This window comes from Sminthopsis crassicaudata, chromosome 4 (assembly GCF_048593235.1).
Source record: "Sminthopsis crassicaudata isolate SCR6 chromosome 4, ASM4859323v1, whole genome shotgun sequence".
Lineage (NCBI taxonomy): Eukaryota > Metazoa > Chordata > Mammalia > Dasyuromorphia > Dasyuridae > Sminthopsis > Sminthopsis crassicaudata.
Window position 1 is genome coordinate 344,577,159 of NC_133620.1, and position 23,584 is coordinate 344,600,742.

A 23,584-nucleotide genomic window follows, 5' to 3' on the forward strand; every position below is an offset into this window, starting at 1 on the left:
GCCCTCAAAGGACAACTGAGCTCCCAAGGTTTGAAGACTGAGCAGCCCCTAAGAGGAGGGGTTGGGAGGAAGGGAAAGTAGAACTGCTTCCAAAACACTTGAGTCTCACAATTTCCAGCATCTAGAAGCCAGACCCTCAAGTGACCTTGAGGAGAGTCAGGATTGCTACATAAAGAGCTAAAGGAAAAGACCTGGAAGAAGGAAAGACAATGAATGAATTGATAGTGACAAGGGCATAGCACACAGAATGTGCCACAGAAGACAGAAGGTGAGAAGATCAAGGAGATATGGATATTCATATAGAGTTTGTAGAAAGGCACATTATGTTGTCAGAGAAGTCTTTGTGGTTTCAGAATCAAAACATATCCCTAATGGGGAGTTCTAGGAAACCGAGTGCCAAGGGAAACCTAGGATGTGGGAAGAAGTGATCCGCGTTGGGGGCTGGAAGAACCAAGGGTGGGGTGGACAGCTGTCCAGATGTCTGTCCATGATAACTCTGTTTACTGGGCATTGGGCTGAAGTGGGGTGGGGTAGGGGGGTGGGGAAAAGGGGCACCCAGGGCCCATGGGGCGGGCAGATTAGGAGGCGGGGGCATGAGTCAGGGGTTTGTGAGCTGCCCCAGGGTGCGGGACAGAGGGCCAGGTGCTGTCAAAGAGGGTGTGAGATTCAGCTAGTCTGAACGGATACCTGGCACCCCAAGATCTCACCAAGGGAACCTAGCCAGCAAAAGATCAGGTAAGTGGGGTGGGGAAGGGGGTGGGGAAGGTCATGGGGTAGGGGTACCATGTTACCACTAACCTCAAAAGAGTTCCTGATAGTTCCAGGTCAGAATCCATGCCTTGGCATATCTGACCTGGTGACTTAGAAGCATATGAATCCCCCTCCTGATTTTGAGCCACAAAGAGACATGGGGGAGATATCAAACTATCAATGCCAGTGATACCTCCAAGCCTTGATGTCTGCATGGATTTGAGATTGGGTGACTAGGGAAGAAGAAAATTAGAAGCATTGAAATTGTGAGGTGCATATAGAAGAGGGGGCTGCGAGGACACTGCAAATTAGTTATTTTCCCTCACCCTGGGGCAGGTCAACTGTGCTTGAGACCTCATTCAGTCGTCTCTCCAATAAATATTCTGCCAGAATGGTGACAAATGCCCACTCCCTCTCCCCTCTGGTATTTCTCTGCCAAGGGGACACTAGGTCCTCCAATAAGTTTTGGGGATCACATATCATCTTTGGTCAGCTATGACATTCTTTCACATGCAGCTGTTTCTGGGGGGTTAGCACTCTTCTTGAAAAAATTATCAGCTTAAGGCATTGCTTCTGAAGTCAGGTGAATCTCTGTTCAAATCCATCCTCAGACACTTAACACTTCCTAGCTGTGTGACCCTGAGCAAGACAGTTAAATTCAATTGGTTCACAAAAAAAGAAAGAAAAAGTCATCAGTTGGTACAGTCTCCATCCTTGGTCTCATTTAGGGAGGGAGCCTGGATCCCTCATATATCCTGATAGAGAGGACTGTGGAGGGAAGGGGTCCTCTTAGCAGCTTCAAGTATGACCTTCAAGTCTCTTCATTCAGATAACCTGTTATAGGAATGAGAAAGTTCGATGGGCATGGAAAATTGTAATGGGCATGGGGAAACTGCGATGGGATGAGGGTCTCAGCATGCCTAAGTCTGGGGTTGGAATAGTGGATTCCTGAGTGTTCAAGGCAAGCCTTTCTGGAAAGAATCATCACAGCATCATAAAGTCATAGGTTTGGAATTGGAAGAAACTTAGAAGTGTTTTTTCTTAATTACAAAGAAAGATACTTAGACCTATAGGATATAAGTAACTTATCCAGTCACACAACTAGTATCCAATTTGGGATCTGAGCCTTTCTAAGTCCAAGTTCATTATCCTTATCCACTCTACTGGAAACTCTTAAACTGGGGCCCACTATTTTACTTTCAAAATATTTTGGCAATTGCATTTTAATATAAATGATTTCCTTTGTAATTTTATGTATTTTATTGTGTAAATTAAAAAAACACTTTTTCTGAGAAGAGATTCATAGATTTCATACAGCTTGCCAAAAGAGCCCAGGACACACAAAATGGTTAAGCTTTTCGATTGTGATTTAGAGATGGAAGGGATGCTATAGGTTATCTAATTCATCTCTCTACATTCCATTTTACAGATGAGGAAATTGAGGTGAGAAAAGCTAAATAACTTGCCCAGAAAGGCTAAGTAGCTTGCTCAGAGTCTAGTTAACTTGTCCAAAGTCACAAAGGTAGTATTAGATTTGAACCCAGAGCCTATGACTCCAAAATAGTGCTCTTTCCATTGTGCCACATTGCCTCTCCTAGGAAAGGGGAGCCCTTGTCATATATCTCCTCCCTTTCATTGTTGACACCTGCTAAACCACTTCCAACTCTTGCCAAGAGAGATAGGCTATTTAATGTCAAAAGTCTTCCTGTCCTAAAAACATCAGGCTCATCCTCTTATCTGACTTGGCCTGCAAGTCTGACAGTCTAAGTGCAGGGGGTGGGGTTGAGGCTATTGACAGGAATAGCATTGATAGGGGCTTGAAGACTGCTTATCTGTATAAGAGCAACAGCTGGGGCCCATGGAGTGTGGCAGGATAGGGGAGATGGGAGGAGAGGTTCTGGTTCCCGCGGTATAAGGGCTGCTCAGCTGAGCCCCCAGAAGTGGGGAGGAACTCCTCTTCTGCTCTCTTCTTCCTGAGCTGCTCAGGAACCCAAACAAACATCACAGATTCACAGACTATCAGAGCTAAAACTCCTTGTGTTAGAGAGGAGAAAAATAAGGAAAAAACTCAGTTGCAAGCAAAACCAGAATTAGAATCCAAGTCTCCTTATTCTGTTGTCCAAAAATCTTTTCAGTCATCATAACGTTCTTAGTTCAGAAAAAAATGCTAATGGGACCCAAAAAGTGGAGACATCCCCATTCCCTCTCTCCTCCGGTATTTCTATCAAGGGAACACTAGGTCCTCCAATAAGTTTTGGGGATCACATATCTTCAGTTAGCTCCGACATTCTTTCACATGCAGTTGTTTCTGGGGGAAGGGGGTTAGCACTCTTCTTGGAGAAAGGAGAGAGGGTGGGAGTAATGGGTGTGCTTTTATGGAGGGATGGCACCACGGTGGGAAGTTTCTAGCTGGAGCCCAAGACTGTGACGGGGAAATGGGCAGGGTGGAAGGGATGCACCCAGGAGGGAGGTCAGTCCTTCAAGATCATCATTGTTCTGGTCATCATCTCCATGGCCTGGATGGAGAAGGTTAGTTATGTCTCAGTGGATGAGTGCTCTTCCCCTTTCCAAAAGTAGTTGCTAGCTTTTATATAGATAACATTTTAAGGTTTTCAGGGTTACATATGACAGCTCATTTGATCTTCACCATAAATCTACGACGTGGGTGCTCTCTGCATTTTACACAAAGGGAAAATGAGGCTTAGAGTGGAGAATAAGTATTGGAGGCTTAAAATTAGGGTCTTCCTAACTACAAAGTTCAGCACTGTCTCCATTGTGCTGCCTTTCATACAAAAAGCATTGGGCTTGGGGTCAGGAAACATGGGTTTGACTCCCACTTAGAGACTGCATGATCTTAGGCTTAAAGCCTCAGTTTCTTCCTCTGTAAAATGGGGATAACACTTGGACTACCTACCTCACAAGGATATTGTGGAGAAAGTACTTCATTAACCAAGCAGTAATTTTTTTTTTTTGATCAGGACCTATAATTTCATGCAGGTAATGGAACTTATTGTAGAAGTACAGGTCACCAGGTCTCATTGACTCAGTATTTATTGGCAATTGTCTATAATTTATATCATGGAGGCACTAAAAAGTTAAGTGAGGTGCCCATAATCACATAGCTCCCAGGATGTCAAAGCAGGCAGGTCTGCTATCAACCCTTCTATGCTGCATGTCCCAGTTGTAGATAAGTGTCAATAATTACTGTTATCATCCTCCCACCAGTTTAAGGAGGTCGGTAGGGCAGGATGGGGATTGTCTCTATATTACAGATTTGAAAAATGGATCAGAGAAAGATGGAGCTACACCATAGCTCAGAATCTCCCTTGGGCCCTCACTGGGAGTGAATTAGACAGGTGCATACCACTAACTGATGAGAGGTATAAACAGAGGATATTTTTAAAAATAGAAAAAGAAGAGAAAAGAATATGGAGAAAGGTGATGGGAAAAGTAAAAGAACAAAAGAGATGGGGAAGAGAAAGAAAGAAGTTTGTGTTGTGAGTTCCTGAGTTATTTGGGGAAAAAACACAATAACCCATGAACTATTACACAAATCTCCCTGCAGAGGATTCCCTAATGAAAGAAGCTCCAAGGGGATCTATAAAACATAGTCCTTAAACCAGCTGTTTCTAAAATCTAGAATCTTTCTAAGATCATCTAGTCTTCTACTTTCTTCAGCCCAAATAGGGATGGGAGAGGGGGAATCACAGAGAGTGGATTATTAACCTTACCAACTCTTCTTCCCAATTCAGAAAGTAAGTTCCTCCTGAACTCTTCATTTGCTCACTAGATGTCCTGTATTAACCCTATGTTTGATGTTGTTCCACCTCCATACTGGAATGTCCTTTCCCAGATCCTACCCAAACTTCAAGATCCTACTTGTTTTTCATCCCCCAGCCCAGGGGGGATCCATTGTCCATTTGGATCCCACCCTGAATTTCTTATACTATTGTCTAGCTCATTCCTAAGCACTTTATTGTCAGTTTAAATCCTATTCCTCTAATGAGACTGTGAGCTCTTTATGGGCAAGAACCATATGTCCTACTTTATCTTCTCTTTCCTGCCACACTCTTAATTTACACTCAACATGTATCTGTGCATCTAGTAGGAAACAATCTCACCTTAATCTCTAGTGCTTCACTAATTTCAGTCTATTTCCTTTGATCCTATATTTGGGATAGCTAAGTAAAAGTGAATTCTGCTGACCCTAGTCCTGTGCTATTCTCATCTGATCCCACTCTGGTATTTCCCCAAGCCAATATCTATTATCTGATGTCTAGGGTTTTCTTATGCATCCTTTGGCAACCAAAGTTTTCACATCAGTGCTCCTTCCTGCCCCACAGGAATGAGAATGGAGGAAACTGAGGTCTGGAGTTGGCAGAGTCAAGCCCTGGATTCATTCTGGCTCAACCACTAATTTTCTGTGAATTTGGACAGCATTTGCTCTTCGTGGGCCTTAGTTTCCCTGGAGTTAGATGACTTAAAGTCCCTTCCAGTTCTGACATTGTTTAAGTTGATATCCATGATGATCCTGGAATAAGGGCACCCAGTCCTACAGGCTCAGTACCTTGTGTGGTTACCATCCAGGACCTTAGTACCCCAGCACCTTCCTCCTCCACTCTTAGGGAAGTGGGAAATAGGCCTCTGAATACATGTGGCCATCTTTTCCGATTTTATCTCTACTGCCTTTGACCTCAAGATTCCCCAAAATGCCTTGGAGACTGCTCCTTGCTGTAGGAAATCAATTTTTTTGATCTAGGGGGAAAAAAGTAAAAATGATTTCTAGTGTCTCTTATCAATTGGAAGATCACCCTATCCACCTTGAGACTATTTCTCTTAATAGGTACCCCTTGCATGGGGTATGTGGGGCTGAAGACAGCACTTGAGACTTGATCATCTAGAACCACACCATGGAGGACCCGCAGGTGGGTCCCTTCAACCCATCCAGCTCCCCAGATCCTATGTCCCTAAGAGGCTCAGGGGCCCTTGGGTTGGGACCCCAGATTACTGTGGGGGGATTGGGAAAGGAGTGATACTCACTACGACTCTCTCAAATTCCTACCGGCAGGTAGACTACGAAGAGGTATTGGAGGAGAGGCTGGAGATTGAGGTCTATGATGACCCTGGAATCCCTCTTCCTCAGGTCATTATGGAGGAGCAACCAAGTGAGTCACCCCTATGCTTGATTTCCCTCCAGCTCACTCACTGTCCTCTCCCTTCTGCTTAGTGCAACTCAGTACTGTGGAAGCATAGTCTATGCTTCTCATCCCACCTCCTCCCCTATCCTTCCTTAACCTTCAGGGACCAGTTTCCCCCCCCTCACCCCACTCCCAATTGAGATTGATTGAAGGGTAAACAGAACTTTGTTTGCAATGACCACAGGTGAGGGGGAAGGAGGACAGGGGGATGTCGGGGGAGGGTCAGTCACCCATGGGCTTTTAGGTGTGTGAGAGGGCAGCCCCAGGGATGCAACACCCTCTTTCCTACCTAAGGTGAGTGGGTACGATGACCTCATTGGGGGCTTAAGGAATATGGATATGAGTCTGTCTGCCATCTTTGCCTGTCCGGTGATAGCCTGGGCACCAAGGGCTGCCTGAAATTGAAAGCTAAGGAATCCTGACATCTGCCTCTTAGGGGCACCATCAGGGTGGGAGAGAGGGAGGGAGAGAAGAATTAGGGTAGTGCAACTTAGGTTCTTTGAGGGAATGATGTGCCCTCTACTCCTGCAACCTCCCCGATTCTTGGTATTGGGGAGAGGAAGGGGAAACTGTCAAAGGCACAGAAATTCAGCATCCTCAACCACACCCTCTGCTGAGCCCAGGTTTCAAGTGGGGAGGGCAGGGCAGGTACCTGTTTACTGTCAATATAACTTAAGTGCCAGCAATTTTTAGTAAAGACAAGGGGCCCCACTAAGTAAGTGGGGTCCTTGTGGGGAGGGAGAATGGAGACAGGATATAAGAACTGGTCCTGTGGTTCTCAGAACTTAGTGCAGAAGGTGGTAAGAGGCAGGTCTTGGATTGGGCAAGGGATAGGGGAACGATAAGGATCATGTGTGTCAGGAAGGCTTAGCATCTGGTCGGATCCCAAGGGAGGTGAGCCCACAGGAGTCACTGATGTGACTAATCAGTGATCTCTAAGCACCTTAGGTTACCTGTTTTTTCATTCCAAAATCAGAATCCAGACACCCTGGTCTGAGAACTTGGGCATCCCCAATGGATGACCTTCATAGATACCAACTTGGCAACATGTGAGGATTTAAATGTTAGAGAGTATAATGACTATCCTCAAGCAAAAGTCCATTAGGTGGGCATTGTGGGGGGAGGTGGAGTAAGGCCTTTTCTGAAGCCTTCGGTTGCTGGGCAGAGCAGCAGAGTGAAGATCCAGAGGACATCCTCTAGCTGTAAGAAGACTTGGTGAGCAAAATCCACTTACCCTGTTGTTGTCTTTAGATCACACCCAGGAACCAACAGCCACAGACTACCAGACCAGACTATCAGACTCGGGCACCCACGGGGTAAGCAGTGCCATTCTGAGGGGTCTTTCTGGGATAGGAGCTCCACAATCCTCTCCTTTGAGGGGGGAAAGGCAATGAGAAGTGATGAAGGAGGGGGCAAGAAAGCCTATTTTCTTGTCCTACCTCAAAAAGGCAGAAAAGAAAAAATAAAAGAGAGAATATGTGGGTGGAGGGGGAATATGAGACCCCTGAAATCCCCAGACAGGTCTATGAAGAAAAGAGTTAAGCTTGAGAGGGAGAGAAGAGGGGAGGAGAAAAAAGAAGAGAGGGAGGCGGAGAGCAGAGAGAGAGAGAGAGAGAGGAAGCAAACACATGCTTGTTATCTCCTCTCCCTCTCCCAAGAGGTTGACTGAGGAAGAGAGGGGACCCCAGGGAATGAAGACCGGGCCCTGGTTTCCTAGGCCAGCAAGCCAGAGCACCTTCAGGCATATGACGCTTCCACAGGGCTTCTGGTTTGCAGGGCTTCCTTCCTCTCTCTGACAGAATCAAGCTGTCTGCACTTCCCCAGGTCCAGAGCAGGAGTGGGGGGAGTGGGCCAGGGCCAGGAGGATTTTGTCCCTGTTTTTTTTCCTTGCTAGCTTGGGACAGATTTGTTACAGTTCTGCCCAGCTGAAAAAGCTGGTTCTTGACTTTGAACTCCAGCTCTGCTGGGTTACCCCAGTGCTTACCTTGGGGTGCCCAGGGAAAGACAGTTCACGGAAGAGAAGGGAGACACTGAGCACACACACACACACACACACACACACACACATTTTCACTCTTGTTGGGTCCTTCTCACACTTTGGTGTGTATACACATAGATGGCATTCTACTGGCGGACCTGGATATGGAGGTAGGGGAATGAAGCCCCCCACCTCTTACTCCTTTTATTCCAGCCCTGATTTCCCCAATCTTAAGTCTTCTTTCACCTACCCTGGTTCTTTCTCCTTTCCTCTATCTGGCTCCTGTGTCTCTATCCAATATTTTCTTTTTCAAAAAATAGAAAAAAAATTAATTCCATTTTAACATTCAGTACTATTCTTGATAACAACCCCAATGCTCCTCTGACTTCAGGATAGGAAAATGGGAACTACTTTTTGCCATGAGGATCTTTGAGTAGCTTCAGTGATGAGAGAAAGGGCCAGGTTCATTCCTTGATTGAGCAGTGAACTTGAGAACAGACAGGTGAATTTCAGAACCAGGAGTCTAGAATCCCTCTCCAGATATTTCTCCCACTTCATTCTTTCTTCTTCACCCAGTGAAGGGAACACCTCCTCCAATTTTCACTTACCCAGTCCCTGCCATATCTGCTCTCCCTAACCTGCCAACTATCCCGGGTCTCTATTAGCTCTATGTGGAGCTGCAGGAGCTGGTGATGGATGAGAAGAATCAGGAGCTTCGATGGATGGAGGCGGCGCGTTGGGTTCAATTGGAAGAGAATCGGGCAGAGGCCGGGGGTTGGGGTCGCCCCCACATTTCCTGCTTAACTTTCTGGAGTCTCCTGGAACTACAGAGAACTTTTAAAAGGGGTGAGCAGGGCTGTTGAGTTCCTATTCCACTTCTTCTCAGAACCATTTCTCCTGTCCCCCTTCATAAGCCACCCTGTTGAAAAGATACCCAACATGATACCCATTACACATGTGAAGTCAGGGCAGATATTTTCTTAACCCCTGAGTAGAGGGAGGAGAGCCCCTGGAGAAAGTCCCTCTTAGTTTGAGTAGTGTCCCTGTCTCCCACCCACCCCCACGCCCCGATCCTGCCATGTTCTTACTAGGCACTGTGATCCTGGACCTGCCTGAGACCACCCTGCCTGGGATTGTGAACCAGCTTCTAGACCAATTCATCTATGAAAGTCAAGTCCAGCCCCAGGATCGGGATGAGCTGCTCAGGACCCTGCTGCTCAAACACAGGTAACCTCACCTCTCCCCACCACACACTTATTTACACATGCCTCTTCTTGGCACCTGACCTGTAATTAGGTTGAATCCACCCAAGTTCTGTCCCAGGGTGGAAAATTAGGAAGGTCCTATTACAGCACCCTCAAAGGGTATTTTTCTCAACCCCAGTTCCTCTCTTATTTACCCAGCTCCTGATGGAAGCCTCAACCTGGAGGGTACTTTTTTCTCACTTCTAGCCCAGAAATTGTATTTTTAATTTTTTTTATTTGTTTGTAGGCAATCGAGTTTAAGTGACCTGTCCAGGATCACACAACTAGTAAAGTGTCTGAGACTGAGACTACAACTTGAGTACAGAAATTTTAGAGAATACAGGCAATACCATCCAGAACTTTCTCTGGAAAAGGTTACCCTAAGGGGTCAGGGACCTCATCAATCCCTTTGCCTCCAGGTTATCTGTCTCCATCATTTCAGATAAAATACTATAGTCACATATATAGCTACCCTCATTTTATTAGGGCATTAGTTCATTTTATTAACAAACACCCGGAGAAATGAACTTGCCCCAGTAAATCAAATAGCTATAATTCGAACCCAGATTTTCTGATGCTTCTAATTCTTTTTTTAGTGCACCAAATGCACTGCTCTGATTTGATCACCAAGATTTCCCACCACAAACTCCCTTGACATAGTACCTGGAATAGAGTATGTACTTAATAAATGCCTTATCATTCATTCTTTTCTTCCTTCATTTATCCATTCATTGTGAAAATCCTAGGGAGTAGCTCACCTGGTCCTCCATCCCCATTGATGCCCTCTTTATCTTCCTTAGCCATGAAGGAGAGTTGGAGGCTTTGGGAGGTGTGAAGCCAGTTGTGCTAAATCGCTCAGGAGATCCCTCTGAACCCCTGTTGGCCCAATATCCCTCCTTGGAGAACCAGATCTACTGTGAGCAGGTAAGGCTGGGGAAAGGGCCAACAGGAAGATTTAGAGACGAAGGACAAGGAAATTCTGTGGCGGAAGAGGCTAGAAGTTCGGGTTTCTTGGGCCCAAGATATCCAAGCGACACAGATTGGGGAGGATGAGGTAGTTAGGATAGCGAACACAGTGAATATAGCTCAGAGCTGCCTGCCATCATCCCTTCCCTGTTGGCAGGGAGAGGGCTCCTCAGACCGCTCACGGACATCTCACATCCTGGAGAAGATCCCTCCTGATGCAGAGGCCACATTGGTACTAGTGGGTGAGTTGTTTGTGCCTTCCCCATCTTCCTTGTCCCATCCTGGCCCCTCCCCTACCTCCAGGTCTCATCTTTAGACCTCTCTCTGCCAGCTACATGTCACTGGATTTCCCCTTTCTTTTTCCTGCCTCCTTCCTTTGCCTTCCACTCTCTCCTGCTCCCAAACTTTCCCCCCGCCTGCCTCCCCTGTGCCCCTGCGTTCCCACAAAGCTGACCCACGAGTGCCTCACCTAGCTTCCTCCCTCCTCCTCCCCACCCATCCCTTAGGTCGGGCCTCCTTCCTGAAGCAGCCCATCCTGGGCTTTGTGAGGCTTCAGGAGGCAGCCAGGCTGGAAGCGGTGGACCTCCCTGTGCCTGTCCGCTTCCTCATGGTGCTCTTAGGGCCAGAGGCCCCCCACGTGGACTACACCCAACTTGGCCGGGCTGCTGCCACCTTGATGTCTGAGAAGGTAGGGGTGCGACCCTGGAGGACACAGTAAAGGGCAGGAGAAAGGCTGATGGGAGATTAAAGCCACGGATCACCTAGGTGCAATCATTAGCCTGACTGGCTGTATATAATCCAGTTTTTTCAAGTTTGATCTAGTTTAATCCAAATTGATCTATTCTACTCAACTTTAGCCTATTTCAGTCTAACTTGGGTTCATTTGACCTCTTCCTGGTTCTTTTTTTTTTTTTTTTTTTTTTTTGGGCTTGGTTCAATAAACCCTCAACCATCCAATCAATCAAGCAGTCAATAAGCACAAATGTAGTTGTTTCAGTTATATCCAACTCTTCTTGACTCATCATTTGGGGGTTTTCTGGAAAAGACATTGGAGTGGTTTGTCATTTCCATCTCCAGCTCATTTTACAGATGAGGAAACTGAGGCAAGCAGACTTAAGTGACTGGTTTGGCCCAGCTTGAGTTGGGTCAGCCCAGACTGGTGCTATCTAGACTGGTTTGATCTGCTTCCATGTGGTTTAAATTGGATCAGCTTGGTAGTGGGTTTTAACCCCAATATCCTGATTTAATCTAGTTCAATAGGTTTCAGATTCTTGTTCCTTCCACTATTCTTCTTGGTCCTGAAATGAGACCCTTGCAGAGGCGCAGAGGGGAATGGAAAGGCCTGAAATGCAATCCCAATTCCACTATTTTCTAAGTGTGTGAACCTGGGCAAATTACAGTCACACTCGGCCTTCCTTATCTTTTTGGGTTTTGTTTTTTAATTTATATTATTTTCAATTCAGGGAACAAAACAAGTAATTCCACAACACAGTACAATAAAAAAAGATGACTGTACATGAAACTGCAAATCTACCATTTTATGACTTGCTGGTCCCTCCATAAATACGATTATCCTGTAAATTCTATTTTTTCTTTCCTTCCCCCCACCCCTACCACAGAGATGGCTTCCGTTAAGACACAAATTGATACTTCTATTTATCAATTCTTTCTCCGGATATGGGTAGTGTCTCTATCTGTCTATTATTTTTCTTTCCCTGGGTCTTCCTTATCTAGAAAGTAAGCTTAGCCCAGAGGACCTTTAAAGTTCCATCCAGCTCAAATGTATGAGCCTATAACTTGGGGAGAAAGCCTGCTCCTGAGAGCAAAGACGGTGCTTTCTAGGAAGTCCCAAGTTGCAGGACTATTTGGCCCCAGGGGGTCCATGCCATGTTGACCTCTCTTCCCCTCCTTGCCAGGTATTCCGAGTAGATGCCTACCTAGCCCGAGAGCGCAAGGAGCTGGTTCGGTCTCTAGAGAGTTTCTTGGACTGTAGCGTGGTGCTGCCCCCCACGGACGCACCCTCAGAGTCAGCTTTACGTACCCTGGTACCCATGCAGCAAGAACTGCTTCGAAGACGCTACAAGCTCAGCCCCTCTAAGCCTGATCCTGACTTCTACAAAGGAATAGGTACGCACCGTGAGATCCTATTCACACTCCTTAGTTCAGCATTCAACGGCTCCCCAACCTGCCCCTCACCTGATGGAGCCAAGAGACTTTGGGGAGGACAACTAGATGGCACAGTGGATGGAACTCTGGAGTGGGACATCTCTGAGTTCAAATCTGAAAACAAACAGAAAACAAAAACTGGACTTTGCGATCAGAGGACCTCGGATTGGGGCCCTGGCTCTGCCACTAATTCTGTGTGTGACCTCGGGCTCCCGCCACACATTCCTCTCTGTAAAATGTGGCGTTTGGGTTGAATGCTCAATCTATCTGAGGTTCTGGCATCTATGGCTCTCCATCCCCACTGTTCACTTTCCTCCTTCATTCCAGGGCGCTCCCACATCCTAGATAACTTCTTGCACAGTTTCCCACCACCTTCAGCTCCTGGACTTCTCCTTATAAGCCCATCTCCTCTGTGGCTGCCCAGCCTTTCCTGCCCCCACACCCAAGCTTCCAGGGAGCCAGAGGAGGAGGTGTCTGAATGAGGTTTTCTCTCCCTTCTCCCTTCAGACTTGAATGGGGCTCCCGTGAGTCAGGATGATCCCTTAGAGCGCACAGGCCAGCTCTTTGGGGGTGTGGCTCGGGACATTTGGCGCCGCTACCCCAAGTACCTGAGTGACATCACGGATGCGCTGAGCCCTCAGGTCCTCGCCGCTGTGGTCTTCATCTACTTCGCGGCGCTCTCCCCCGCCATCACCTTCGGCGGCCTCCTAGGTAAGTCTCCCCCCATTCAGGGTCCTCACTAACAACCCCACCCTAAGGGCTCAGAGCCGTGGCCCGACATCCGGCTTCCCTTTGAGCTGCTGGTTTTCGCTCCGTTTCTTTCTCCTATCTGACTTCTGACTTTGCTCCTCAGGAGAAAAGACTCACAACCTGATGGGAGTGTCGGAATTACTCATCTCCACAGCCGTGCAGGGCATTCTCTTTGCCCTTCTGAGTGCCCAGCCTCTGCTCGTGCTCGGCTTCTCGGGCCCCCTGCTTGTTTTTGAGGAGGCCTTCTTTGGGGTAAGATGTCCCTGTCTCTGTGACTTCGCCCTGTTCCCCCTTTCTTATACCTGTGTCCTCCCTCGTCTCTCTCCTTCCAACCTGACTTCACAAAGCCTTTAGCTTCCCTCCCCGGGCTCCTGTTCCTTTTGATGCTTCCCCACCCCTCCATCCTGCTCCATCTGACCCACCTCTGTGCTCTACTCCACAGTTCTGCGAGAGCAACGGCTTCGAATACATCGTGGGCCGGGTGTGGATTGGCTTCTGGCTGGTGCTGCTGGTGGTCCTGGTGGTGGCCTTTGAGGGAAGCTTCCTGGTGCGCTACATCTCTCGATACACCCAGGAGATCTTCTCCATCCTCATCTCTCTCATCTTCATCTACGAGACCTTCTCCAAACTCATCTCGGTCAGGGCACTGTGTGTGTGTGGGGGGGGGAGAGGGGCTTCCAGGCTCCTGCCCCTGGGTGAGCAAGAATCTGCCTTTGTACCCACCCATGCTCCAGCTCAAATCCCTCCTTCAGGAGTCCAGCGCTGAGGTTGCCTCCCATTTATACAGAATAGATCTTCTACACACAGTTTAGATATTGTCTCTCCCATTAAAATGTGAGCTCCCCGAGGGCAGAGGCCAAGTTGTTGTCTTTCTTTGAAACCCCAGTGCTTAGTTTAATGTCTGGAATACAGTATTATTTGTTGACTGATTGATTTATCCTTCGGTCATGTCCAATTCTTTCTAGAATTCAATCCTCCCCATCTCATAAAGTCTGTCCAAGTTCATTTTTGTTGTTTCCCTGACATTATCTATCCAGATCATTCTTTCCCGTCCCCTTTTCCTTTTGCCTTCACTCTTTCCAAATGTCGAGATCTTTTCAAATGAGCCCCATCTTTTCATTATGTGACCAAAGTATTTAAAATTCAGCTTTTGTATTTGACCTTCCCATGAATAACCTGAAATAGTTTCTTTAAATATTAATGGATTTGAACTCCTTGCTGCCTAAGGGACTCTCAAATGCCTTCTCCACTGTAGATACTAGCAAAAGCCTGGGACTTTTGGGGTATTTTCAAGGCTTTGAAGTCATTCTGTCCCTTTGTTGTGTTTTCTTCCTATCTGTTTTTTTTTTTTTTTTTTTGCTCATCTCACTGGGGCTGTGTCCCTATCTCCACTCCTTGGCATGCTGTCTAGAGAATGGGATTGGATGTCAAGGTGTCTCTGCTGCTGAGACCTGGATTGGGGCTCATTCTGTTGTCCAGTCTCCTCTAAACTCTATCCCTCCTCTTGCCATATCTCCCATCTTTTATCTTCATAGCCTTTCACTTTCCCTCCCCCCACCGAGTTAACAGAAAGGGGGAGGGGAGATGGGGCCTAAGAAGCCCTCAGTCCCACCCCCAGCTGTATCCTCCCCCTCACTAAAACTGAGCGTGAAATCAGGAGACCCACTCTGTTACCATGGTGACCAAAGGATCGAGCAAGGGATGGATATGGGAAGAGGAGTTGGGCAGAAAAGCCCTGGAAAGGGCCCAGGGCAGGCCTGGAAGCTGGAGGGTGGGTGGGGAAATGGGGAGGGAGTAGACATTCTGAGCTGAGGCCCTCTCTTTTTCCTCTCCTGCCTTTCTCTAGATATTCCAAGAACATCCACTGAGGAGAAATTATACCAGCAATGTGAGCTGGCACCCCAAGCCCAGAGAGGCCCTGCCCAACACTGCCCTTCTCTCCCTTGTGCTCATGGCCGGAACATTTTATTTTGCCATCACGTTTCGCAAGTTCAAGAACAGCTCTTTCTTCCCTGGAAAGGTCTGCCCCTGCCCAGCCCCCTCACCATCTGTCAGTTGTCATTCTCTCCCCAAAGCTCCCCTCTTGCTCTCCCCTCTAAACTAGATTTGTTCCTCCATTTCTATTGCCTTCCCCACTTTTTGCTTTTTATTCTTCCATTCTCTCCACTATCACCCCCAATACAACCTACCTGGCTTCCCCTGCTCTTATCCCCCACTCCTTTGGGAATCTTCAGATCTGGTTTATCACGGTTGGGGTTTCTAGGCCTCTGGAAACAGAATGGGGACAAAAGGAAAGGAATCTCAGAGGAGGAAAAATAGCTTTAAGGAGGAATAAAGGATTGGAGCTTCTGTTGGAAAAGAGGGAGGGAGAGTGCGAAGGCTGTCTGAATCCTTAAAAATAACAGGAACTTATAGAAACTGCTGATCACCAGAAAATGGGGAAAAACTGAGACAGACAAAGACAGAGAGAGAAAATGAAAAGAGAGTGGGGGTTAGAGAGAGGAGAGAGACAGACAAATAGAAAAAGAAAGAGAAAAACAGAGAGAGGAGGGAGAGAGGGGGAGAGGGGAGAGAAGGAGGGAGGAGACAGAGAACGAATATGAAATAGGGGAGAATAGGGTCTCTGGGTCTGGAAGGGCTGGAGTCTGATAATTCATCTATCCACCACCCCCATAGCTACGCAGAGTGATCGGAGACTTTGGTGTTCCCATTTCCATCTTCATTATGGTTGTGGTGGATGTCTTCATTAAAGACACCTATACCCAGGTGAGCCCTTTCCCCCAACATCCCTAACACTCCCAAAGACTTTATCTCCTCAGATGCCCCTCACCAAACTTTTCCTCATTCCATTAGAATGTCTTTGCCGGACAATCCACCACAAACTACATCCCTGTTGCCTTTCCAACTCCCCAGGATTTCCCCCCTCTTTAGAATACCAATCTTCCTCACCCTTAGAACCTCTAGGGGCCGGTCCCCTAAACACACATCCTTTTAACTAGATTTTCCCTCTTGATGCAGCACCTCCTCCTCTCCCTATACCTTAGTCCCCTCAGGGTCTCCTGCAACCTCCTTCTTAAGATCCCCAATAGCACAATCCCTGGGCTCTTTTGCCCATGGACCCCCCAGGCTTTGTTGATTCTCAAGCCTGGTTTCTCTTCCCCTAGAAAACTTCCAAACTCCTATCCCTTTTATCTGTAGAAAGGCTGAATTCCACAGTTTCAGGAGCCACAATTTCCCTCTTTTCCTCTTCCCACAGAAACTCCAAGTGCCCAGCGGTTTTAAAATCTCTAATGAGTCGGCCAGAGACTGGTTCATCCACCCCCTGGGCTTGAACAAAACTTTCCCCCTCTGGATGAAGTTTGCTTCTGCTGTGCCAGCTCTGCTCGTCTTCATCCTCATCTTCCTGGAGACACAGATTACCACGTAGGCAAGGGGCAGGGGCAGGAGCAAGACCTGGTGGTAGGAGACAAAGCTCGGGTTAAGGGCAAGGATAGGACTGGGGCCAGGGGATGTCACAGGAATTAGGGCTGAGTCAGAGACAGGGCAAAGGGCTGAGACAGGATCCGGGAGCTGGGGGTAGGAATTAGGGGCAGGGGCAGGAGCAAGAGCAAGGGGCTGGTGTTAGGGGCTGAGGCTGGGACTGAGGGGCAGGGCTGGAGCTGGGGTAAGAACAGGAGACACAGGGTAGGGGAGGGAATAGGGCTGGGCCAGGGGCCGGGGTTGGCCTAGGTTGGCTAGGGAAGAAAGATGGATAATTGACAGAGTAAAGGTGAGAGGAGGAATGACAAGAATCTTAAGAGACCTGAATCAAGAATCAGAAGTCCTAGTCTTATAGCTTGGCCACCAACTTACTCAGGACATCGGGCAAAACATTTTTCTCGGACGGATTGTTTCCTGTTTGTCCATTTCCTCAGCAGTAAAATGAGGGGAGAACTAAGAGTGTGAAGTGCATTCCATCTCTGCAGATAGGAGAATAACACTAACAGCTACTATTTTTACAGCATTTTGAAGCTTTCAAAGAACTTTGTGTAAATTACCTCTTTTAATCCTTCCAATAACCTACCCCAGAAGGTGCTTTTGCCAAGCCCATTTCTCAGAAAAGGAAATCCAGCCTAAGTGATTTGCCCAAAGTCACCCAGCTTCCTAGTGAGTGTGAGAGGCAGGATTCCACCAGGCTTCTCTACTCTAGTATGCCACCCAGTGGCTGCTCATCCTGGGCCGCTGCAATTTCTCCACCTTTTGTTAATTGAAAAAAATGAAATTATTTTTTCTTTTTAATGAAATGGAATGGATTGTGACCACTTAGACCAATTATTGCGAGCATTAAAGAAACTTTTTGGCTCTAAAGAGTTCGAGTAAGGAAACAGGGATAGGAACTAGGGAGAGAAACTTGGGTGACAGAAGGAATGGATGGGGGGCCTGGTATAGGGATAGAAAAAAAAAAGACTTTCAGTGTGATACAGGAAAAAGAAAGAGAGAAAAGCAAGAGGGAGACAGGAACCCACAAACAGGACAGAAAGACGGTCGCAAAGGGAACAGAAAGGAAGTCAGAGGGCAGAGAAATAACAGGTCAAAACCCAGGAAAGAGGGGAAGAGGAGGGCCGGGAAAGAGGGGAAGGGAGGGAGGACGGAGGCGGGTTTGGAGGCTCACGGCCTCCGCTCATTCATTCATTCCCCGATCGCCCCCCAGGCTCATCGTCAGCAAGCCCGAGCGCAAGCTGATCAAAGGCTCAGGTTTCCACCTGGACCTGCTGCTGATCGTGGGCATGGGCGGGCTGGGCGCCCTTTTCGGGATGCCCTGGCTCAGCGCCACCACGGTGAGGAGCGTGACCCACGCCAACGCCCTCACTGTCATGGGCAAGGCCGCGGCTCCCGGCGACCGCGCTCAAGTCCAGGAGGTTAAGGAACAAAGGCTCAGCGGACTCTTGGTCTCCGTGCTCGTGGGTGAGCGCTCTCCCCTGGGGGCGGCTTCCTCCTCTACCCCCGCCGCCCCATCCAATTCCCGCCCTTCCTACCCAAAGCCTCCCCCTCCCGCCGACATAATCCCCCCGATCCTCCCCGACTCCATAAAGAGTCCGCGTGAAACCGAGGGGCCTTAGCGGAGGCCTGGCGCGCTGTCAGCCCCGCTTAACTGCCCGAGAGGACTAACTGCGGGACCACCGCGTCCCGCTCTGGCTCTGCCGCCGCCTTGCTCAGGCCTTTTCCCCTCGCTAGGGTCAGCCAGGAGGCTGAACAATACAGTAATCAGCCACATACTTAGTAATACTTAGCATATTTCTAAATGTTGTTAATTATTAAATTAGATAAGTATTAAATTATTAAACACGAGATTAAATTATATCATTAAATATTGCCTGTTATCAAATCTCACTAAGTAATATTTAGTATGTAGTTATGTACACCATATAGTAATTACTATATGTTTATATAATACACATTTCACATATGTGATATGCAATACGGAATTTTGTTATATAGTATGCATATTTTACATACAAATTTGACATAGTAGAGTACCCTGAAAAGCATCAGGTAGGGTTCCTAACCTCAAGGAGACTAGGAAGACAGAATGGGCCGAATAAAAAGACAGCTAATTCTAAGGGATAATATGTAATTAGACACCAAAAAGAGAATAGATAAACTCCGAGGAGGGAGAAAGTGGGGGTGAGAGGGTTTAAGGAAGCCTGGGGGGAAAGGGAGAGTGATGGAACAAGTCCCTCCTGGGCTTTTTCCTCTTCCCCCCTTATTGTTCCTCCAAGTGCTGACTCTGTCAGGTTAGCCCGCCTTACTTTAGATAGATCTCTGCCTCAGCCTTCATGCCACCTGGGATTTGGGTCCCTGCCTGTCCCTCTTCCTACTCCAGACCCAGGAAAAACCAGTCAGTCAGTCAATCAACAAACATTCATGAAGCCCAAATATTGTGTCAGGCGCTGGGGATACAAAGATAGATGAAAACAGTCCCTATCCTCAAGAAGTTATATTCTAAGGAAGGATCCATTCAAGGTGCATTCAAGATGTCTACAGGTAGATGGAAAATAAGAGATGCTCAGAGAAGAAAGCATTAGCACCTGGGCAGTCCAGGAAATGTAGCCTCTGAATTGTCTTGAAGGTGAGCAAGGAAGCAGGGATGCAGAGTGCCAGACCTGAAGTCAAGAAGACTTATCTTCCTAATTCAAATCTGGACTCGGATACTTTCTAGCTGTATGACCAGGAACAAGTCACTTAATCCTGATGGCTTCAGTTTCCTCATCTGTAAAATGAGCTGGAGAAGGAAATGGCAAACCACTCCAGTGTCTCTGCCAAGAAAACTCTGAAAGGCATCACGAAGACTCAGGAAGGACTGAAAAATGACTAAATGTTAACAACAGGGAAGCTAGAAGGAAGAGGCTAGGAGAGAGAGCGTTCCAGACATAGGGCAAAGCCAGTGAAAAAGCCTGGTATATCATATTCAAAGACCCCAAGTCCATTAAGCTGCCTAATCCTCTGGCTTAATAGATCTCTTCCCCAATTCATCCATTATCAGGCGTCTCCATCTACATGGAACCCATCCTGTCGAAGATCCCGCTGGCTGTCCTTTTTGGCATTTTCCTATATATGGGAGTCACATCGCTGAGCGGCATCCAGCTCTTTGACCGAATGCTGCTGCTCCTGAAGCCTCCCAAATACCACCCTGATGTGCCCTATGTCAAGCGGGTATGAAGGGCGATGGGGAAGGGGAGGTGGTATGGGAGAAAATACCGTGTGGGTGTATGGAGTCTTTAGGGCGCTGACTAGGCTGGCCTCTTGCTCCCCAAACCTTTCAGGTAAAGACCTGGCGTATGCACCTGTTCACTGGCATCCAGATTATCTGCCTGATAGTGCTGTGGGTGGTAAAATCAACGCCTGCCTCCCTGGCGCTGCCCTTTATACTCATCCTCACCGTGCCCTTGCGACGCTTCCTGCTGCCCCTCATCTTTCGAAACTTGGAGCTCCAATGCGTAAGTGGGACTCTGTGGGTTAGGATGAGGGGCTGGTCTTCAAGGGACTGGTCCAGTTAAGGTAAGGGAGGAGGAATGGATGCAAGAAGAGTCAGAGCAAACTTGTATCTGGGAGTTGGGGTTGGGGAGGAAGGTTCCTATCCTCCTAGGGCAGTGTAGTGTAGTCCCAGCAGACCTGAGATCCTTCTGAATAAATAAAGATAATAATGTTCCCTTACTTACCTCAATGTGTCATGAGAAAAATACTTTGCAGAGAATTATAGACATGTGAGTTATTTTGTTGAATGAGTGCTCCCCGGGAAAGGGTTTATAAAGAGCACCTGATGTGTGGTAGGGAGAGTTGTGACCCCGGTACCTTGTCACCTTCAACACTATTTTTTTTCTCCTCTCTCTTTGCTCCAGCTTGATGCTGATGATACTGAGATCACCTTTGATGAAGAAGAAGGTAGAGATGTATATGATGAAGTACCCATGCCAATGTGAGCCAGGAATATGAAGCTGGACCCAAGACTGCCCCCAACATTCTCCCATACTCAGGACATAGACACCTCCTTCGTTGCCTCCAGCATTAGGAAAGTCCATTCTTACTCTGGATGAAAATAGAGGACCCTGAACTGGCAAAGCATTCCTTTTGGGCCAGGAGGATTGCCTACTGCTAGGATGGGGAGCTGAAAATATGGGAGGGGGTGAGGAGGAACCACTAGGGAAAACTATTATTTATAGGTTTTATTGTTTTGTTATTTGCATATTGTGCCCCAAGGAATTAAGAGCAACAGAAACCTTTCTAACTCTCAATTTCCCTAACTGTATAATAAGGGAATTAGACTAAATAACTTCTAAGATTCCTTCTAGCTCTTAGTCCTGGGATTCCTCAGTTTGTATTCCTTTAGTTATAGAGATGTACATAAATATATATCCCTGAGAGAGAATCATACAGAGATGTACACACACACACATATCACAGTTATACAGATATACAGACACACTTCTCACATCTTCATACAATCATACAATATGAACCATTGGAGCTGAAAAGGACCTTAGACATCATTTCATTCAACTCTCTAATTTTCTAGAGAAGGAAACTGAGGCCCAGAGAAAGGTACTTATATGGAAGAACCAGGCCAGAATTCTCTCCACCATAAATATCAGACTCCACTTAAACACTGTGGGGCATCTTAACAATCTGCCACCAGCTATTCTGTAGCTTGGGACCAGACAGGAGTGTGGTGTGGATTTGTGTGGATTTTGGCCTTCCCTCTCTCCTCTTTCCCCAATCCTATGCAACCATTCCCCCAATCTAGAGCTCTTGTAGCTGTTCATCTCAGCTGATGAACTTGGTGCTAAAAAAGGCTTTGCCCCATGTCTGAGGGTGGGGGAGTTGAAGGGAGTAATCAGGGCAGGAATTTAAAATGATTTTACCACTTTCTTTCACACATTCCAGTAAAAAGTTAACTGAGCCTCTTTAGCCTTAGTCAATAGGGTTTAAATCGTGTGTGTGTGTGTGTGTGTGTGTGTGTGTGTGTGTGTGTGAGTGTGTTGAGAAGGGGGTGGGGGGGAGAGAGGAAGGGACAAGGAACAAAGAGAAGAAAAAAAATTTGACTAGGAATAAGTGGTCAGAAAGAATAGGAAAGGGCAGGGATAGGCTTTGTAATTTATTGTGTATTTTCTAAAAAGAAATTAATCACATTTTAGCTTTACTACCTGGGGAATCAGGGACCTACCCCATTCTCCTCAGCAAAAACTTTGGGAAGATAAAGAATTGCATGAGGAGAAGGTAGGAATTCCCCCGGAAGTGGAGAGGAACAAATCTATTTTTTTACAAAACAAAAATATAAAAAAAGTCAGAAGAATCTGTAATTGGAGGGGAAGAGGAAGGATAACTCAGAAGAAAGACCTGATGACCTGAGGATAATGATGATACATTTGGCTTCCATTCCTGAAAGCTGAGCCCTCCTCCTTCCCATCCCTCTTTCCCTTCTAGTATTGAGGGAACTACCCAAAGAAAACAACAATTTAAAAAAAATCCCTTCCCATTGCTTGTGAATTTATTTTGCCAATAAATCCATTTTTAACTGTCTTTGATGAATGCCCACCTCAGGATTTTAGGTGTCTGGGTACAGGTGCCGATGTAGGCAATACTGGCTGCTTGGGATATGTGGCTCTGGGCGGAGGTCAGACTCTGCTTCTAGGGCTGGGGAGGTGTCTTCCCACAAAACTGGGAAGAGTGAGGAAAGAAGCTAGAGTAGACATGAAAATGGGAGCCAGTTGAAAGACACTAGGATGCTTTGATTCAGCAGTTTTTCTACTAGGCTTATATCCTGAAGAGATCATTAGAAAGGAGAAGGACCCATATGTGCAAAAATGTTTGTGGCAGCCCTTTTTGTAGTGGCAAGAAACTGGAAATTGAGTGGGTGCCCATCAATTGGAGAATATTTGGGTAAATTGTGGTATATGAATGCTATGGAATATTATTGCTCGGTAAGAAATGACCAGCAGGATGAATTCAGAAAGGTTTGTAAAGACTTACACAAACTGATGCTAGTGAAGTGAGTAGAACCAACAGAACATTGATCAACTATGACAGAGATGGCTCCTTTCAACAAGGAGGTGATTCAAGCCAATTCCAATAAATTGTGATGGAGAGAGCCATCTGAATCCAGAAAGAGGACTGTCAGGACTGAATGTGGATTACAACATAGTTTTTTCATCTTTTTTTGTTGCTGTTTGCTTGCTTTTTTTTTTTCTCATTTTTTCCCCCTTTTTGATCTGATTTTTCTTGTGCAGCATGATAAATGTCAAAATATGTATAGAACTGTATATGTTTAACATATATTAGATTGCTTGCTTTCTAGGAGAGGGGGAGGGAAAAGGAGGTAGAGAAATTTGGAACACAAGGTTTTGCAAGGGTGAATGCTGAAAACTATCTTTGCATATATTTTGAAATAAAAAGCTATTATTTTTCAAAAAAAACAAAAAATAGGATGTAACTGACCTCACTGTGTCTTCAATTTAAACCCCTTTTGAACAAGGCTTTTCCTTTCTTTTAAACTAGATTTCACAGAATGGGAAAGTGAGGCAGGGCATTAAAGATCATAGTCTATAGTCCATCTCTTCCTTTTTAAGATAAATTAAGGTCCAAACAGAAAAATGACCAGCTTGAAATTGTTTACACAGAAAGGCACTGACAGAACTAGGACCCAACTCTAGACTCTTATATATAGTGAATCTTTATATATATATGTAAAATCTATCTGTCTATAGAACAACTAGGACCCTCATCCTGTTCCCCTGAATGGGGGAGCTGGTACACCAATTCAATGTCCTCCACACCCAGCCCTCTTTCCCCCTGCACCAACCCTCCCCCCTCTTCCTGCAGAAGGAACCTGGGACAAGGCTGTGGCTGCTCAGCTTCCTCTCCTCCCATCTATATTTACCAGCTGTTTTTGTCCCCAGCTGACCCCTCCCTAGCTCGGGCTGTCTGCCAAGGGGTCTGGGAGAGCCAGATGCAGCATGCAACCTTTCCCTATGCCCCTGCAGCTGTTCCTTCCCATC

General features: G+C 46.7%; 1 protein-coding gene across 3 annotated transcripts; it reads left to right on the plus strand.

The window, feature by feature from the left end:
• The first annotated feature begins 580 nt into the window (after nucleotides 1-580).
• SLC4A1 (solute carrier family 4 member 1 (Diego blood group)) lies at nucleotides 581-22,109 on the plus strand. 3 transcript variants are annotated; one of them, XM_074261124.1, is made up of 20 exons: nucleotides 581-735; nucleotides 5,594-5,675; nucleotides 5,819-5,915; nucleotides 7,200-7,264; nucleotides 8,592-8,772; nucleotides 9,018-9,153; nucleotides 9,971-10,094; nucleotides 10,294-10,378; nucleotides 10,643-10,824; nucleotides 12,053-12,263; nucleotides 12,810-13,013; nucleotides 13,156-13,304; nucleotides 13,495-13,689; nucleotides 14,899-15,072; nucleotides 15,729-15,818; nucleotides 16,309-16,475; nucleotides 17,743-17,996; nucleotides 19,576-19,745; nucleotides 19,856-20,029; nucleotides 20,432-22,109. In XM_074261124.1, the coding sequence occupies exons 2-20, from the start codon at nucleotides 5,661-5,663 to the stop codon at nucleotides 20,510-20,512; spliced, it is 2,754 nt and encodes a 917-aa protein (XP_074117225.1). In that variant the 5' UTR covers nucleotides 581-735; nucleotides 5,594-5,660; the 3' UTR covers nucleotides 20,513-22,109. The 3 variants fall into 3 exon arrangements, with proteins under 3 accessions (XP_074117225.1, XP_074117227.1, XP_074117226.1); XM_074261126.1 differs by lacking the exons at nucleotides 5,594-5,675; nucleotides 7,200-7,264 and having other exon boundaries at nucleotides 643-735; XM_074261125.1 differs by lacking the exons at nucleotides 581-735; nucleotides 7,200-7,264 and having other exon boundaries at nucleotides 5,588-5,675.
• The last annotated feature ends 1,475 nt before the right edge of the window (nucleotides 22,110-23,584 follow it).

Bases quoted from the DNA above. Each gene is read 5' to 3' on its own strand.
- SLC4A1 (XM_074261124.1), top strand. The intron at 16,476-17,742 runs GTAGGCAAGGGG...ATCGCCCCCCAG, and splicing joins CTGGAGACACAGATTACCAC to GCTCATCGTCAGCAAGCCCG. The intron at 20,030-20,431 runs GTAAGTGGGACT...TCTTTGCTCCAG, and splicing joins GAAACTTGGAGCTCCAATGC to CTTGATGCTGATGATACTGA.